This window comes from Ziziphus jujuba, chromosome 6 (assembly GCF_031755915.1).
Source record: "Ziziphus jujuba cultivar Dongzao chromosome 6, ASM3175591v1".
Taxonomy (NCBI): domain Eukaryota; kingdom Viridiplantae; phylum Streptophyta; class Magnoliopsida; order Rosales; family Rhamnaceae; genus Ziziphus; species Ziziphus jujuba.
Genome location: NC_083384.1, coordinates 377,172 through 394,503, shown reverse-complemented (window position 1 = coordinate 394,503; position 17,332 = coordinate 377,172). Strand labels below are relative to the sequence as shown.

Genomic DNA, 17,332 nt, shown 5'->3' with positions numbered 1-17,332 from the left:
ATATTATTCATACAGAAAATTAATTGTGAGAGTGAATTCTCTTTGTTCTCTTTGAACACCTAAAACATCATTAGTGAATGAGTGTTTTAGTTTGACTTATCAATAGGACATCCATCACCTATTGTGGCGTCTTCATTATATACCAAGGTTTCTAATCACAGGTTAGTTAGGGGTCAAGGTGACCATTAGAACTTGAACATAATTAGATTTGGGCTAATATAATACGGGTTTAGGAGCAGGTCATCCTAGGTTCGTATCAGCAGTGGTAGATGAAGCAGAAGCTAGAATGTCAACTTTAGTAACACAAAAATTGGTGAGAATCCAATGGCCTGAAAACCTAAGGGTTCCTCCATAAGGTTTATCCATGGAGGGTGAGTCAGGGCCTAAGATCATGTCGAAAGGCACAGTCGATGGACAACAGGTGAATATTCCTGTACTACCTGCTATTGGTTTAGAGGGATGGAGGAGGCTAGGTTAGCCGAAAGATGGTTATCAATTCAAGGATGCAAGGTGCCCCTGCTTTTTCAGGGTAAGAAAGGGTAGAGAAAATGCCCTGAGCCAATGTTTGAGTACCAGGCGCTATGACGCTGAAGTAACCCATGCCATACTCCAAGGAAAAACTCGAACGACCTTCAACAAAAGGGTACCTGTACCCGAAACTGACACAATTGGGTAGGTATAGTATACCTAGGGGTGCGAGACAAGTCTCTCTAAGGAACTAGGCAAAATAGCCCCATAACTTCGGGAGAAGGGCTGCCTCCTCACAGAGGGGGTCGTAGTGACCCGGCCCGGGCGACTGTTTAACAAAAACACAGGTCTCTGAAAAGTCATAAGACCATGTATTGGGGTTGACGCCTGCCAGTGCTGGAAGGTCAAGGAAGTTAGTGACCTGATGACAAGGGAGCTAGCTATCGAAGCCTCGGTGAACATTGGCCATAACTATAACGGTCATAAGGTAGTGAAATTCCTTGTCGCGTAACAATCTGAGAACTGTGTCGGAGAAAGGCTGGGTCAAATATACATGTCTGTGAAGATGTGGACTACCTGCACCTGGACAGAAAGAACCTATGAAGCTTCATTATTCCCTGGGATTGGTTTTGGGCCTTTCCTACGCAGCTTAGGTGGAGGGCAAAGAAGGCCTCCTTCTAGGGGGGCCCGAGCTATCAGTGAGATACCACTCTGGAAGAGCTAGAATTGTAACCTTGTGTCAGGACCTACGGGCCAAGGGATAGTCTCAGGTAGATAGTTTCTATGGGGTACAGACCTCCCAAAAGGTAATGGATGCATGCAAAGGTTTCCTCGGGCCAGATGGAGATTGGCCCTCGAGTGCAATGGTAGAAGGGAGCTTGACTACAAGACCCACCCATTGAGCAGGGATGAAAGTTGGCCTAGGGATCTGTGTTGAAAAGGTGGTAATCTTGCCACCTTGTGCAAACCAAAATCCACCAAGGTTTGTTCCCTCTTTCTTTCTTTAAAAGAAATATTTTGTTGAATGACCTAATGCAATATTTATGTCTATGTTTTATGTTCCTTTTAATTTATTTTGAATACCTAAGTTTTATTGTATTTAGCTTAGGAATTGTCTCTTTGTTGGGTATTGATTTTATTTTGTAAAATGGCTATGTGCTGGAAATAGTGTTTCCAGCAACATAGGTCCATTGTTGGGGCTGGCGTTCTTTGAGATTATAGAAAAAGTTTATAATTTTTGGATATGTTGTAGTAGACATGTGAATGAAAATATAGAAAAAAGAATTACTCAAAAAGGCCTTCGGAATCCCAAGATATACAAGTTACAAGTTGGCATAACTGCTGAGATTTCCAGCAGTTATGGCCCACTGGTTTGAGATGAATTGGAGACCTTACCCAATTCTTTTAGACTTGGTCTTCTCCAGATTTAATCCTTGATATTTCAACATGCCACATGCCAAAATTCAAGCAATTTGAATGAATATATCCTAGCCTTTCATCTGGTCAAAGTAGTGGTACAGGATTAGGTGGAGACAGTTTTTTGACATTAAAAATCTCACCAACTCTTGTCATGATTATGCACTCCCATGTGAAGCTGGTGGTTGAACGGTTATGTATCATAATTTTGAGTGGAAAATGTGTAAATTTTGAATTTTAAAGACTTGCATTTGGTCCCACATGCACCTCACATGTATGAGACAAGTTTTGTTTCTATATATGCAACAAATGAATGAAAAGCAAAAATGAATTAGTGTGCTGTCTAGTTTTGTGTGGCCTACTCTAACATCTTCTCTTCTTCTTCATCTTCTTCTTCTTCCTTCAAAAAAAAAACCCTAACAATCCTAAATATCACCATACCAAAAACAAACATAAAAATCACCCAAACATCAAACCAAAAAACCGGATTAAAGGTTGTGCACAAGACTAACACTTTGTGTACAACACTCTTGGCCAAGTGAACCCAAAACCACACCAAAGTCCAACAATCTGACAGTGCCGAATGGAAGGGCCATCGCTCAATAGATAAAAGTTACTTTAGGGATAACAGGCTGATCTTCCCCAAGAGCTCACATCAACTAGAAGGTTTGGCACCATGATGTTGGCACTTCGCCACTTGGGGCTGTAGTATGTACCAAGGGTTAGGCTGTTCACCCATTCAAGCGGTATATAAGCTGGGTTCAAAATGTTGTGAGGCAATTCGGTTCATATCTAGTGTGGGTGTTAGAGCATTGAGAGGACCTTTCCTTAGTACAAGAGGACCAGGAAGGACGCACCTCTTTTGTACCAGTTATTGTGCTCACAGTAAACACTGGGTAGCCAAACGCGGAGCGAATAACTGCTGAAAGCATCTAAATAGTAACCCTACCCCAAGATAAGTGCTCTCCTATTCTAACTTTCCCGAAGCTTTCGGTAAAACAGCCAACACAACAACGGGTTTTTTCCCCTGCGGGGGTGGAGCGATAAAAGTTTGGAGAATTCAAGAGAAGGTCATGGCGATATGAGCCGTTTATCATTACAATAGGTATCAAGTGGAAGTGCAGTGATGTATGCAGCTGAGGCATCCTAGCAGATCGGTAGACTTGAACTTTGTTCCTACATGACCCGATCAATTCGATTAGGCACTCACCCTCTGTTTTCATTGTTCAACTCTTTGACAACATGAAAAAACCAAAAGCTCTGCCCTCCCTCTCTATCTACCCAAGGGATGGAAGGGCAGAGGCCCCTCCAGCCAATAATTGGGGCCTCACAATCACTATCCAATGTGCTTTTCTCTCATGCCTTTCTTCGTTCATGGTTCGATATTCTGGTGTCCTAAGCGTAGAGGAACCACACCAATCCATCCCGAACTTGGTGGTTAAAATTTACTATGGTGACGATACTGTAGGGGAGGTCCTACAGAAAAATAGCTCGATGCCAGGATGATAAAAAGCTTAACACATCTCATTCTTATTACTTTATTTTTTCAATATGAAAAAAAAAATGCAAAATGAAAAGGTCGTCTTATTCAAAACCCCAATTATGAAATCTCTTTTCTCCCACTTCACACCTCGGAATGCACCGTTCTTATATAGAAAGAGGTGCTTTCACATCTTCTTAATCTGAAACGAATAGGGAGAGGAAAGGTTCCTTTTTTTAGGGTACTCCTAGGAACAAATCTAGTGGAGACAAGGTGGGGCCTGTAGCTCAGAGGACTAGAGCACATGGCTACGAACCACGGTGTTACGGGTTCAAATCTCTTCTCGCCCACAACCGGCCAAAAAGTGAAAGGCCTTTCCCTTTGGGGGTAGGAAAATCATGATCGAGATTGCAGACCTTAAGCTATGGAATTTAGGCGTTGGTCTTTTGTCGTAATGGAATGGCCGTACTCTTTCTCTTTTCTTTATTTTCATTTACCGTTAATGGTGGATAAATTAAATATAGTATGCCTGTATCACAGAACAGAATGTGATACGATGAGAGAATGAAATAGAAACAAAGACACAAGGAATGAGTTACCTACTCTTAAAGGTCAAAGAGAACCCTTTCATTCTAAATTCTTTAATTTGGAATGAATCAAATCTCCTTAGGTAGGATTCGAACCTATGACCAGTCAATTAACAGTCGACCGCTCTATCACTGAGCTACTGAGGAACAACAGGAGATTAGATCTCATAGAGTTCAATTCCCGTTCTCAACCCATGACCAATATAAGCTTGAAGTTTCCTTTGTAACTCCTGGAACTTCTTCGTAGTGGCTCCGTTCCATGCCTCATTTCATAGGGAACCCAAAAGTGGCTCTATTTCATTATATTCCATCCATATCCCAATTCCATTCATTTAATATCCCTTTGGTGTCATCAAGATAAAATATATCATTTCTAGTCTATCTTTTTCTAGTTCTATATATATATATATGGAAAGTTTAAAAATCATCATATAATAATCCAGAAATTGAAATAGAAAAGAAAAAAGGGAGGTTTGTGATGATTTTTAAATCTTTTATACTAGGTAATCTTATATCCTTATGCATGAAGATAATCAATTCAATCGTTATGGTTGGACTCTATTATGGATTTCTGACAACATTCTCCATATGGCCCTCTTATCTCTTCCTTCTACGAGCTCGTGTTATGGAAGAAGGAGAAGAAGGAACTGAGAAGAAAGTATCAGCAACAACCGGTAATAACAGCTCATGATGTTCATATCGATCTATTATGTGCCTCTGCATCTAGCATTGGGTAGAACTCATACAATAACTGCCCTAGCTCTACTGTATCTTTTGTTTCATTTCTTATGGAACAATCTCAAACACTTTTTTGACTACAGATCTACTAATAGACATTCATTGCGTAATCTTAGCATTCAATGTGTATTCCTGAAGAATCTCATTTTTCAATTATTCAACCATTTCATTTTACGAAGTTCAATGTTAGTCAGATTAGTCAACATTTATATGTTTCGATGCAACAACAAGATGTTATTTGTAACAAGTAATTTTGTTGGTTGGTTAATTGGTCATATTTTATTCATGAAATGGGTTGGATTGGTATTAGTCTAGATATAGTGAAATAATTCTTTTAGATCTAATAAGTACCTTGTGTTAGAATTGAGATTCTATGGCTCGAATCTTTAGTATTCTCTAATTTATTACCTGTGTCTACTATTTAGGTAGAATACCATCACCCATTGTTACTAAAAAACTCAAAAAAACCTCAAAAACAGAAGAAAGAGGGTAAAGTGAGGAAGAAATAGATGTAGAAATAGAAACAACTTCAGAAAGAAGGGGAACTGAACATGAACAAAAGAGATCCACCGAAGAAGATCCATCTCCTTCCCTTTTTCGGAAGAAAAGGAGGATCTGAACAAAATCGATGAAACGGAAAAGATACGAGTGAATGGAAAGGAAAAAACAAAGGATGAATTCCACTTTAAAGAGACATGCTATAAAAATAGGCCTATTTATGAAACTTATTATATGGATGTGGATGAAAATAGAAAAAAAAATCGAAGGTAGAAATATTTACAGAAAAAAAGTTTTGTTCTGGGTTGGAAAACCTCTTGTTAATATTCTTTTTGACTATAAGTTTAATTTTAATCTATAAATTAAATAATTGATTGAGTTAACTTGAGTTAACTTAAGTTGAGTTAATTTTTTATAAATTAAAAGAAAATGAAAAGTAAATTAATACAAAGATTAATTCATAAGATATATAGACTAAGAGATAGGAAGAAATTCGACCACCCCCCACATATTTGATACCTTCTCCTACAAAAAACCTTGCAATACCAACGCCATTCGTAATTCCATCAATTATTCATTTATCAAAAAAATGAGTTAGTTGAGCCCATCCTCTTATACCTTTAGTTAAGCATATTGCATAAAAAAATCTATGTAACCACGATTATATGACCAATCATATATCCCATTTAATATTTTTTCCATAAGAATTTTTCTTTTTTGGGGAATAATTTTAACAAATGAATTAAAGAAATTCAAATTTTGTAAAGAGGAATAAACCAGCTTATATAAAAACAAAAGACACTATAAGGATTCCAAAAAAAGCTATACTGAATGAAAAAATTACGTTTGAAATAAATTCATACAAATCCATAGAAGTATTTGGATTTAATGTAAAAGGTTTATCGCTAGGTTTAACAATTTTGATAATATATCCAAATCCACAGCTTCTTGATTGAATTGATTGAAGAAAGGAATTCCTATGAATCCAATGAACAAAGTATATGGTACTAACACAAGCATAGAAAATAGCATAGTATTGTCCGATTCCTATGGATATGAGAAAGTGTTCGTAGTTCCAAAATGACTAATAGTAATAAAAGGGCGCATCATACTTCTTAGATTACTATCAATTCGATATGCCTTTTTAGAAAAAAAAAAAAAAAAGATGCCCTTTCATTATTCTTCATTGTTAATAAAGTTAATAAAGTAACATTTTTTTAATAACTTTTTGCCCTTCTTTACCCCATAGAGATATTGAATAGAACGAGCTAATTGTTTTTCCACTGTAACTTTGAAACTGAAGGTTTAAATATCCTTCAAAAGTAAGTACATATAAAATGCAGTTAAGCCAGCTGTGGAACAAGCGATTATTGCAAAAATCGGTAAATATAACCAACTATCACTAAGAATTTCATCTTTGGACCAAAAACACGCAAGGGGTGGAATACCACACAGAGAACGTGTACCTAATAAAAATTCAGTTTTTGTAATTGGTAGATGTTTTCGTAAACCGCCATAAGAACCATATTCTGGCTTTTATTTGGAGAATATCCAACAATTGTTTCCATGGAATGATTAATTGATCCAGATCCAAAAAACAACAATGCTTTCAAAGAAGCATGAGTAATTAAATGAAATAAAGCCGCTCGATAAGACCCCATACCTAGAGCCAGCATCATGTAACCCAATTGAGACATTGTAGAATAAGCTAAACCCCTCTTAATATCTTTTTGAGCAAGAGCTAAAGTGGCTCCTAAAAGTAATGTTATTATCCCAATAAAAGCTATTAGATTCATTATGATAGGTATAACTATTATTCTGGCTCCCTCTTATGAAGGGCCAAGTCGATACAAGAGGCATTGCAATGCGAAGAGCTTTGCTTGGAGAAATAGAAGGAATATGTATCACACGCACAAAATTTGATAAAATACCACGTGAATATTCTACCATAGTGGGTATTCAAGAATCTGTATATGAGATTTTAATGAATTTGAAAGAAATTGTATTGAGAAGTAATCTTTATGGAGCTCGTGATGCGTCTATTTGTGTCAGAGGTCCCCGATATGTAAGTGTTCAACACATCATCTTACCACCTTCGGTGGAAATCATTGATAATACGTAGCCTATAGCAAACCTAATGGAACCAATTAACTTATGTATTGAATTACAACTCAAAAGGCATCATGGGCATTGTATAAAAGTTCCAAATAACTTTCAAGATGAAAGTTATCCTATAGATGCCGTATTCATGCCTGTTCGAAATGCCAATCATAGTATTCATTCTTATGCGAATGGGAATGAAAAACAAGGTATACTTTTTCTCGAAATATGGACAAATGGAAGTTTAACTCCTAAAGAAGCACTTCATGAGGCTTCTCAAAATTTGATTGATTTATTTATTCCCTTTTTACACACAGAAGAAGAAAATTTCCATTTAGAAAAAAAACCAACACAAAGTTACTTTACCCCTTTTTACTTTTCATGATAGATTGGGTAAACCATGTAAAAATCAAAACAAAATAGCATTGAAATCTATTTTTATTGACTAATTAGAATTGCACCCTATGGGCTATAATTGCCTTAAAAGGTCCAATATACATACGTTATTAGACCTTTTGAATAACAGTGAAGAAGACCTTATGAAAATGAAACATTTTCGAATAGATGATATAAAACATATATTGGACATTCTAGAAATAGAAAAGCATTTCGCATAAACCTTAATGGGTTATTTCTTTTTTTTTTTCCTAAAAAAAAACGATAAAAATGAGTTTTAAATCACATTCCATATACTCGGAATAGATCCAAAATTGAATTGAATAAATAAATGTATCAAGGGAGAATTCACTTTGAAGCGACCGTTCCATAGATACACACATCGTGTTTTTTTTAATTTTACAATTGAATCAATTTAAAAAAGACCTAAAGTTAGGGATTTATCAATAGGTAATGTTGCTCCAATACCCAACCAAAGGGCTATGCGGCCCAAACTTCCATTTCTCCTACCGTCTGCCCCCTTTGCTTGGCCTTTCCTCTAAGTGGTTATTGTGTAACAAGTGCATAATTTCCACTAGAATGTCCATGTATTTTATCATCAACTTGATGAATTAATTTCAAGATATAAGGCTTGTCCATGTATTTTATCATCAACTTGATGAATTAATTTCAAGATATATGGCTTTCCTATTGTAATACGTTGTTTAAAAGGATCCCCCGTTCTTCCATCAAATATTATGTTTTTTCCCGGATACTCGGGTTCAAATACCTATAGATTCACTGTTTGCTTATTGGCTTCATATAATTCAGAAATGACTTGTTTTCTCAAAGCCTCTTGCTCATATCTCTCATCAAAACGTGCTAATCGATAATGTCTATCTAGCAGACTTCCCGCCAACCCGAGAGAGCATTCAAATATCTGCCCTACATTCATGCATGGGGGTACTCCTAATGGGTTGAATACCATATCAATAGGTCTTCCATCTTGCAAATAAGGCATATCTTGTCTAGGTAAAATTTTTGAAATGATACCCTTATTTCCATGTCTTCCAGCTAATTTATCCTCCATTTTAATTTCACACTTTTGTGAAATATATACACGAATCATTTCTGGATTATAACTAGAAACCCTTCTTTTGTGAATCCATCTCACATCAATAACTCGACCTCTACCGCCAATAGGTAACTTTAGAGAAGTTTCATTTGAAGTGGATACCTGAATGCCAAGGATGGCTCGTAATAATCTATCTTCCGGAGCATACGATGACTCTTTTTCCATCTGGGCCGTTAATTTACCTACTAAAATATCACCCGTTTCCACCTAAGACCCTAACATCACAATTCCTTTTTTGTCTGAATTTCAGAGTAAATGGGCTTCTAGATGTAGTATTTCATTAGTGATTCTTTTAGGACCATGACTTGTTGCATGAGTCTTAATTTCATGTTTCCGTGTGTGAAAAGAAGTATAAATATCCTTATATACTAGAACCTCATTAATGAGTACCGCATCCTCAGAATTCTATATATAAGAGTTAGAGAGTTGAACGGAAATAAACAGAAGCAGAAGATAGCGTTTACCCCAAGAATGGTTTATTAGTCATCCTGACTTGAAGTGGGGTCAAAAGATCAACTGTATTGAGTTTTCACTATCGTTTATATGTATTTTCATACATGTATTACCATAAAAGAAAAAGCGATTGAACAACAATTAGTGGATAGGTAGAAACACCAAGATACGCAAAGGATTAGTAATGTAGATCCTGTAAATTATCCAAAAGCAGACATTTCTACATAATAAACAAAGAATACTGATTGGGGCTCTAAATTTATAGAAGTTATAAGGTAGTTCTCCCCACGATTCCAATCCAGAGTATGCTCCTATCCGCCAATTAAATAAATGGCTATCGGGAACGAAATAATCCCTTTTTTGATTTTGTAAGCCCCTTATTCTTTTTTTCTTATATCCAGATATATATCGATACAATTCTTGTCATAACTCATGAATTAATGTAATATATAATTCTTTTTCGTAAGTGAAAACAATGGGTTATTGAATTTTTTTACAAGGAGTATTTTATTGAAGAATAAAGTTACTACTCAACAAAGAAAAATTTCAATGATTATGGAAATTTTTAAAAAAAGGATGAGATCAATTCAGAAGTATTTTTTTGTTGATTATTAATTCAATTTATTAATTTATTAAATTAATAATAAATTGAATTCTTTATTATTAATTATTAATATTAATTATACTAATTATTTGTTTTAAATTTATTAAAACATAATAGACATAATTCAATTAGTCTAAATTTGGATTGTATGATAGATTTGAATCTTATCTATCATATAACCAAGCCTCGCAAGATAAAAGGACTTGGTCCTTAGATTTTTTTATGGCCCTTCAGGAGCCGTATGAGGTGAAAATCTCATGTACGGTTATGGAAGAGCGATGGAAACAGTGATGGTACCGCCGACTATGATTATCTAATAGTTCAAGTACAGTTGATATAGTTGAGGCGCAATCAAAATATGGTTTTTGGGGATGGAATTTGAGGCATCAACCTATAGGGTTTATCGTTCTTCTAATTTCTTCCCTAGAAGAATGTGAGAGATTGCCTTTTGATTTACCAGAAGCAGAAGAAGAATTAGTAGCAGATTATCAAACAGAATATTCGGGATAAAATTTGGTTTATTTTCTGTTGCTTCCTATCTAAACCTATTAGTTTCATCATTATTTGTAACAATTCTTTATTTGGGCAGTTGGAATATCTCTATTCCGTATATATTTGTTTCAGAGCATTTTGAAATAAATCAACGATATGAGATTTTTGGGGCGACAATTGGTGTTTTTATTACATTAGCTAAAACTTATTTGTTTTTGTTCATTCCTATCGCATCAAGATGGACTTTACCTAGGCTAAGAATGGACCAACTATTGAATCTTGGATGAAAATTTCTTTTACCTATTTCTCTCGGTAATCTATTATGAACAACTTATTTCCAACTCTTTTCACTGTAAAGGAATATGATATTCTATATTCACAACTTAGCTTAAACAGGAGAAATAAACAAACATCAAATTATTCATATATATTCATGATATCTTCCCTATGGTAACTGGGTTCATGAATTATGGTCAACAAACAGTACGAGTTGCAAGGTACATTGGTTAAAGTTCCATGATTACATTATCCCACGTAAATCGTTTACCTGTAGCTATTGAATTTCCTTATGAAAAATTAATCACCTTAGAGTGTTTCTGCGATCAAATCCATTTTGAGTTTGATAAATGTATTGCTTATGAAGTATGTGTTCGTTTGTGTCCTGTAGATCTACTTGTCATCGATTGGAAATCGAAAACTGATATTTGTAAGAAACGGTTGCTTAATTACAGTATTGATTTCGGAATCTATATATTTTGCGGTAACTGTGTTGAGTATTGTCCAACAAATTGTTTATCAATGACTAAAGAATATAAACTTTCTACTTACGATCATCATGAATAAAATTATAATCAAATTGCTTTGGGTCATTTACCAATATTAGTAATTGACGATTATACAATTCAACCAATTTTGGATTCGCCTCAAATAAAAAATAAGTAACTCCCTAGATTCAAGAAATTTTTTGAATTACTAAGTATTAAGGTTCCTTTCGTTTTGTTTGGTCACGCCTTACAAATCCTAACTATTCATTAGTTGGTAATAATCATGTCTTAATTTGGATTGAAAATTGAGTAATTAACGTCTATATAATTATTTCAAAATATAGTTTTGGATTTTAACTACTCTTTCTTTTAGATAAAGAATGAAATTAGTCCAATATCTGTACCCACATTAATTTACATCCCCAAGGATTTCATTCAATAAGGAATTGATTATAAATCATAAAAAAAAATTTCTCATCGAGTCTCAATAAGGTCATGAAAAAATTTTGATTTTTTATCTATTTTCTTTTTACATATAATGGATTTGCCTGGACCAATACATGATTTTCTTATATTCTTTCTGGGATCAGGTCTTATATTAGGAGGTGTAGGAGTAGTATTATTTACCAACCCAATTTATTCTACTTTTTCATTAGGACTCGTTCTTGTTTTTATATCCTTATTCTATATTCTATTAAACTCTTATCTTGTAGCTGCAGTATAACTCCTTATTTACATGGGAGCTATAAATGTTTTAATCATATTTGCTATGATGTTCATGAATGGTTTAGAATATTACAAAGATTTTAATCTTTGGACCATTGGGGATGGGGTTACTTTGCTAGTTTGTACAAGTATTTTGGTTTTACTAATAAGTACTATTATGGATACCTCATGGTACAGGATTATTTGGACTACAAGATCAAACTAGATTATAGAGCAAGATTTGATAAGTAATAGTCAACAAATTTGAATTCATTTACCAACAGATTTTTTTCTTCCCTTTGAATTCATTTAATAATTCTTGTAGCCGCTTTAATAGGTGCAATCGCTGTGGAATGCTAGTAATAAATCGTAAATCTATAGAATTAGCAACAGCAATCCCAATGAAACTTCAGTCTGTGTTATCACATCTATTTCTCTTCAATTCTAATTAAAGATTGTTTATGTTGAAAAGAGAAATTCTTTTATTAGTTCTATTACCAATCTATTTATTTGTTCCATACCTTTTAGATTCTAGTCAATTGAATCCGTTGAATTGTTGTTCATATTATATTGACATAAATCAAAATTTAATTGATAATGAGTTGGTCAATGATGCTCGAACATGTACTTGTTTTGAGTGCCTACTTATTTTCTATCGGTATCTATGGATTGATCACAAGCAGCAATATGGTTAGAGCCCTTATGTGTCTTGAACTTATACTGAATGTGGTTAGTATAAATTTTGTAACATTTTCTGATTTTTTGGATAGTCTCCAATTAAAAGGCTCAATTTTTGTTATAACTATTCGGCGGCTAAAGTAGCCATTAGACCGGCTATTATTTCGTCAATTTAGCATAACAAAAAATCAACTCATATTATTCAATTGAATTTGTTGAATAAGTAGTATTAATCATAGAAATTAGAATATTCATAAATTCGAATTAGCATGTATTGTACATAATGTATGATCATGTTTGTGAAAAAGTAAGAAATCAAAGTATCTTGGCTCCCTTACATGATTGATTAAAAAAATTCTGGTAAATCATTGATTCATCTAATGTCTAAATATACGATTTATTTATAAATTTTCTAAATCAAAAATTTAGAATGTTCAAAAAATTTATAGATCCAATGTCACATTCAGTAAAGATTTATGATACGTGTAGAGGATGTACTCATTGTGTTCGAGCCTGCCCCATGGATGTATAAGAAATGATACCTTGGGATGGGTGTGTAAAGCTAAGCAAATCGCTTATGCCCCAAGAACAGAGGACTATGTCGGCTGTAAAAGATGTGAATTTAACTGTCCAGTGGATTTCTTGAGTGTTTAAGTTTATTTATGGCATGACACAACTCAAAGTATGGGGCTAGCTTATTGATACGTTTCATAAAACCTTACTTCAATATATTTATTTTTTTACCAACAAAAACCCATGCTCAAAATAATATATTTTATTTTATATTTTTGAGCACGGGTTTTTCTGGTCCAAGTGTATCTTGTTTTTACCATAAATGATTTTCCTTGGTTAACGATAGTTGTAGTTTTGCCAATATCTACGAGTTCTTTAATTTTCTTTCTCCTTCATAGAGTGAATAAGGTAATTAGGTGGTATACTATTTGTATATGCATAATAGAACTCCTTCTAATAACCTATACATTTGAGTATCATTTCCAATTGGACAATCCATTAATCCAACTTACAGAGAATTATAAATGGATCCATTTTTTTAATTTTTACTAGAGATTGGGAATAGATGGAATTTCTATAGGACCTATTTTACTGACAGGAATAATCACTATTTTAGCTACTTTAGCGGCTCGGCCGGTGACTCGAGATTCTCGATTATTCCATTTCCTGATGTTAGCAATGTATAGCATTCAAATAGGACCATTTTCTTCTCAAGACCTTTTACTTTTTTTCATCATGTGGGAGTTAGAATTAATTCCAGTTTATCTACTTCTATCCATATGGGGCGAAAAGAAATGTTTGTCTTCAGCTACAAAATTTATTTTGTACACTGCAAGAGCTTCTGTTTTTTTATTAATAGGAGTTATGGGTATTGGTTTATCTGGTTTTAATGAACCAACATTAAATTTTGAAACATCAGCTAATCAATCATATCCTGTAAGACTGGAAATCATTTTTTATATTGGATTTTTTATTGCTTTTACTGTAAAATTGCCGATTATACCCTTACATACATGGTTACCAGACACCCATGGAGAAGCACATTACAGTACTTGTATGCTTCTAGCTGGAATATCATTAAAAATGGGAGTGTATGGAGTGGTTCGGATAAATATGCAATTATTACCTCATGCTCATTCTATCTTTTCTCCTTGGTTGATCATAGTTGGTACAATTCTAATAATCTATGCAGCTTCAATATCTCCGGGGCAACATAATTTTCAAACAAGAATACCTTATTCCTCTGTATCACATGTGGGTTTCATATTTATAGGAATTGGTTCTATAAACGATACAGAACTCAATGGAGCCATTTTACAAATAATCTCTCATGGATTTATTGGTGCTGCGCTTTTTTTGTTGGCAGGAATGAGTTATGATAGAATACATCTTATTTATCTCGAGAAAATGGACGAAATGGCTACCACAATTCCAAAAATATTCATGACTTTCAATATCTTATCGATGGCTTCTCTTGCATTACCGGGCATGAGCGGTTTTGTTGCAGAATTGATAGTATTTTTTGGAATACTTACTAGCCAAAAATATCTTTTAATTACAAAAATAGTAATTACTTTTGTAATGGCAATTGGAATGATATTAACTCCTATTTACTCATTATCTATGTTACGTCAGATGTTCTATGGATACAAGCTTTTAATGCTCCAAACTTTTTTTTTTCTGGGCCACGAGAGCTATTTGTTTCGCTCTTTGTACTACTACTTGTAATAGCTGTTGAATTTATCTATGGATATGATGCCAAAAATAGATCGATTTTATATCACCCTTCAATTCGAATTAGCAAAAGCAATGTCTCCTTGCATAATATGGATTCCAAACATTCATGGTCTGGATGTGAGTGAGTTGAATTACTTATCCCTCGGTCTATTAGTGAACTATCCCTCCAGGGGTTGTGAAAGATGTTCCACTAGAAATATTCTTGTTATTGCTTCGACTCATATTCCCCAAAAAGTGGATCCTACTCTAATAGCTCCGAATAAATTAAATACATGCATTAAGATATGAAGGCTTCTTATTCCACAACAACGAAAGCACTTTTTCACTCTTTCATAAACTAGGGGATTTCACTTTGAAAATAAAATGTTCCATACTAATGGATTCGGGTCCATAACCATGGGTTCCAATGTATGAGATCTTGTAGCACTTACCAATCAGGCCCTATCGATTAGTATTACACAAAAGAAATCAATTATAGACACTAATATAATTAGATCTACTATTTGTAGACAAACTTGGGATTTGCAATCCCAGGTAAGATCGGTTTAGGATCATAGGATCCTTTTCTATAAGATAGGAAGGGTTGTTGCACAAAATGTACTTCTAAGTAGTTGCTCCATAGATCTTATATCTATCTATATGAAGAAGAAATCATGTAACGAAAGGTATTCTTATTTATGCAAATGGTACTTCGCACTTAGAACAAGCTTGAAGAAATTAATGATACTTCTTTATCTTTTGAGTTGTTCTGCAGGATTGGTCGCTCAAGACCTTTGGTCTCTACCCTGACTCGATGAAAAACATGGGATCACTTCTTCTGGACTCATTGAGAATGATTTAGTTCATGGCCTATTAGAAGTAGAAGACGCTTTGGTGGGATCCTCATGGACAGAAAAAGATTGCAGCCAATTTGATAATGATCGAGGGACATTGCTCCTTCGGCCTGAACCAAGGAATCCCTTAGATATGATGTAAAATAGATCTTGTTCTATTGTTGATCAAAGATTTCTTTGTGAACAATACAAATTGAAATTTGAAGAAGGAGAAAGAGAAGGAGTCCTCAATCCACAACAAATAGAGGAGGATTTATTCAGTCATATAGTTTGGGCTCCTAGAATATGGTGCCCTTGAGGCTTTCTATTTGATTATATCGAAAGGCCCAATGAATTGGGATTTTCCTATCGGGCTAGGTCATTTTGGGGCAAGTAGATCATTTATAATGAAGAGGATGGGTTTCAAGAGAATGATTCGGAGTTCTTGCAGAGTGGAACCATGTAGTACTAGAACGAGATAGATCTTCCAAAGAACAAGGCTTTTTTCGAATAAGCCAATTCATTTGGGACCCTGTAGGTCCACTCTTTTTCCTATTCAAAGATCAGCCCGTTGTCTCTGTGTTTTTACATCGAGAATTCTTTGCATATAAAGAGATGTCAAAGGGGCTTCTTACTTCCCAAACAAATCCTCCTACATCTATATATAAACGCTGGTTTATCAAGAATACGCAAGAAAAGTACTTCGAATTGTTAAGTCATCGCCAGAGATGGCTTAAAACCAATAGTTCATTGTCTAATGGATTTTTCCATTTTAATACTCCATCAGAGAGTTTTCAGTATTTATCAAAGCTGTTCCAATCTAATGGAACACTATGGATCAAATGACAAAGACATTGTTGAGAAAAAGATGGCTTTTCCCCGATGAAATGAAAATTGGATTCATGTAACACGAGAAAGGTTTCCCATTGCTTAGCCGAAAAGATATGTGGCTATGAAACAGGGATTAAGTGGAACATAATTGACTGAGTGGTAATGTTGTGGAAACACCCGTTTCTTCCATATTTTGGACCTTACCTCTAAGGAATAATATACTACTACTGAAACATGGAAGAGTTGAAATCTTAGATCAAAATTCACTGAGCATTCTCAATATTCAATATTATGCCTTGAAGAGGACTCAAACCTCCACGCTCTTTAGCACGAGATTTTGAGTCTCACGTGTCTACCTTTTCACCACTAAGGCATCTTGAAAGTGAATCGTATTCCATGAATATGATATCTTTCTATTGTGATGTATGGAATATACGACAAAGGTGGAGTGTTAGAGTATTTCTCTTGATCAGTCATGTCATATAGGCCGGAATCGGAGATCCAATCGCTTCGATTTGAATTATCTGGAGGTTGCCTTATCTTATATTTATATATTACATAAAAACGATGGACAATCAAACCTATTTCTCGATTCAATAAAAGCCCAAATAGGTTAGGTGGATAGGGTCCCAAATAACGAGAGATATGTTAAAAGCATGTGTGATTACGCTTATTCCTAATCCTAAATGGAATGTAATGACGTAGGGATCCATACGTAAATATAGTATCTATTTAGATACGCTCGAATGACCCCTTCTCATAATTAAAATGTATATAACCCTATTCTGGTCTGGTCTGGTATGGAATGAACATATAATCATAAAATCGACTCGATCATCAGATTATAGATTATAAGTTCATAACCCTAGCCCATTCCCATTTTGGGCGGAACAGATCGACTAATTATTTAATTCCAGTTAGTAAAATGGATCTTGAACTAAGAAAT

At 34.6% G+C, this 17,332-nt stretch overlaps 1 protein-coding gene, 1 non-coding gene and 2 pseudogenes across 2 annotated transcripts; 2 read left to right on the top strand and 2 right to left on the bottom strand.

The window, feature by feature from the left end:
* Window positions 1-4,026: 4,026 nt before the first annotated feature.
* TRNAN-GUU (transfer RNA asparagine (anticodon GUU)) lies at window positions 4,027-4,098 on the bottom strand. Its single transcript has one exon. It is a non-coding gene; the product is annotated as a tRNA-Asn (tRNA).
* A 331-nt stretch (window positions 4,099-4,429) lies between these two features.
* On the top strand, window positions 4,430-7,309 carry LOC132804181 (protein TIC 214-like; annotated as a pseudogene).
* A 1,143-nt stretch (window positions 7,310-8,452) lies between these two features.
* Window positions 8,453-8,962, bottom strand: LOC132804180 (DNA-directed RNA polymerase subunit beta-like). Its single transcript, XM_060818296.1, has one exon. It carries the CDS (start codon window positions 8,960-8,962, stop codon window positions 8,453-8,455), a length of 510 nt encoding a protein of 169 aa, XP_060674279.1.
* Window positions 8,963-14,413: 5,451 nt separating this feature from the next.
* On the top strand, window positions 14,414-16,401 carry LOC132804179 (protein Ycf2-like; annotated as a pseudogene).
* The last annotated feature ends 931 nt before the right edge of the window (window positions 16,402-17,332 follow it).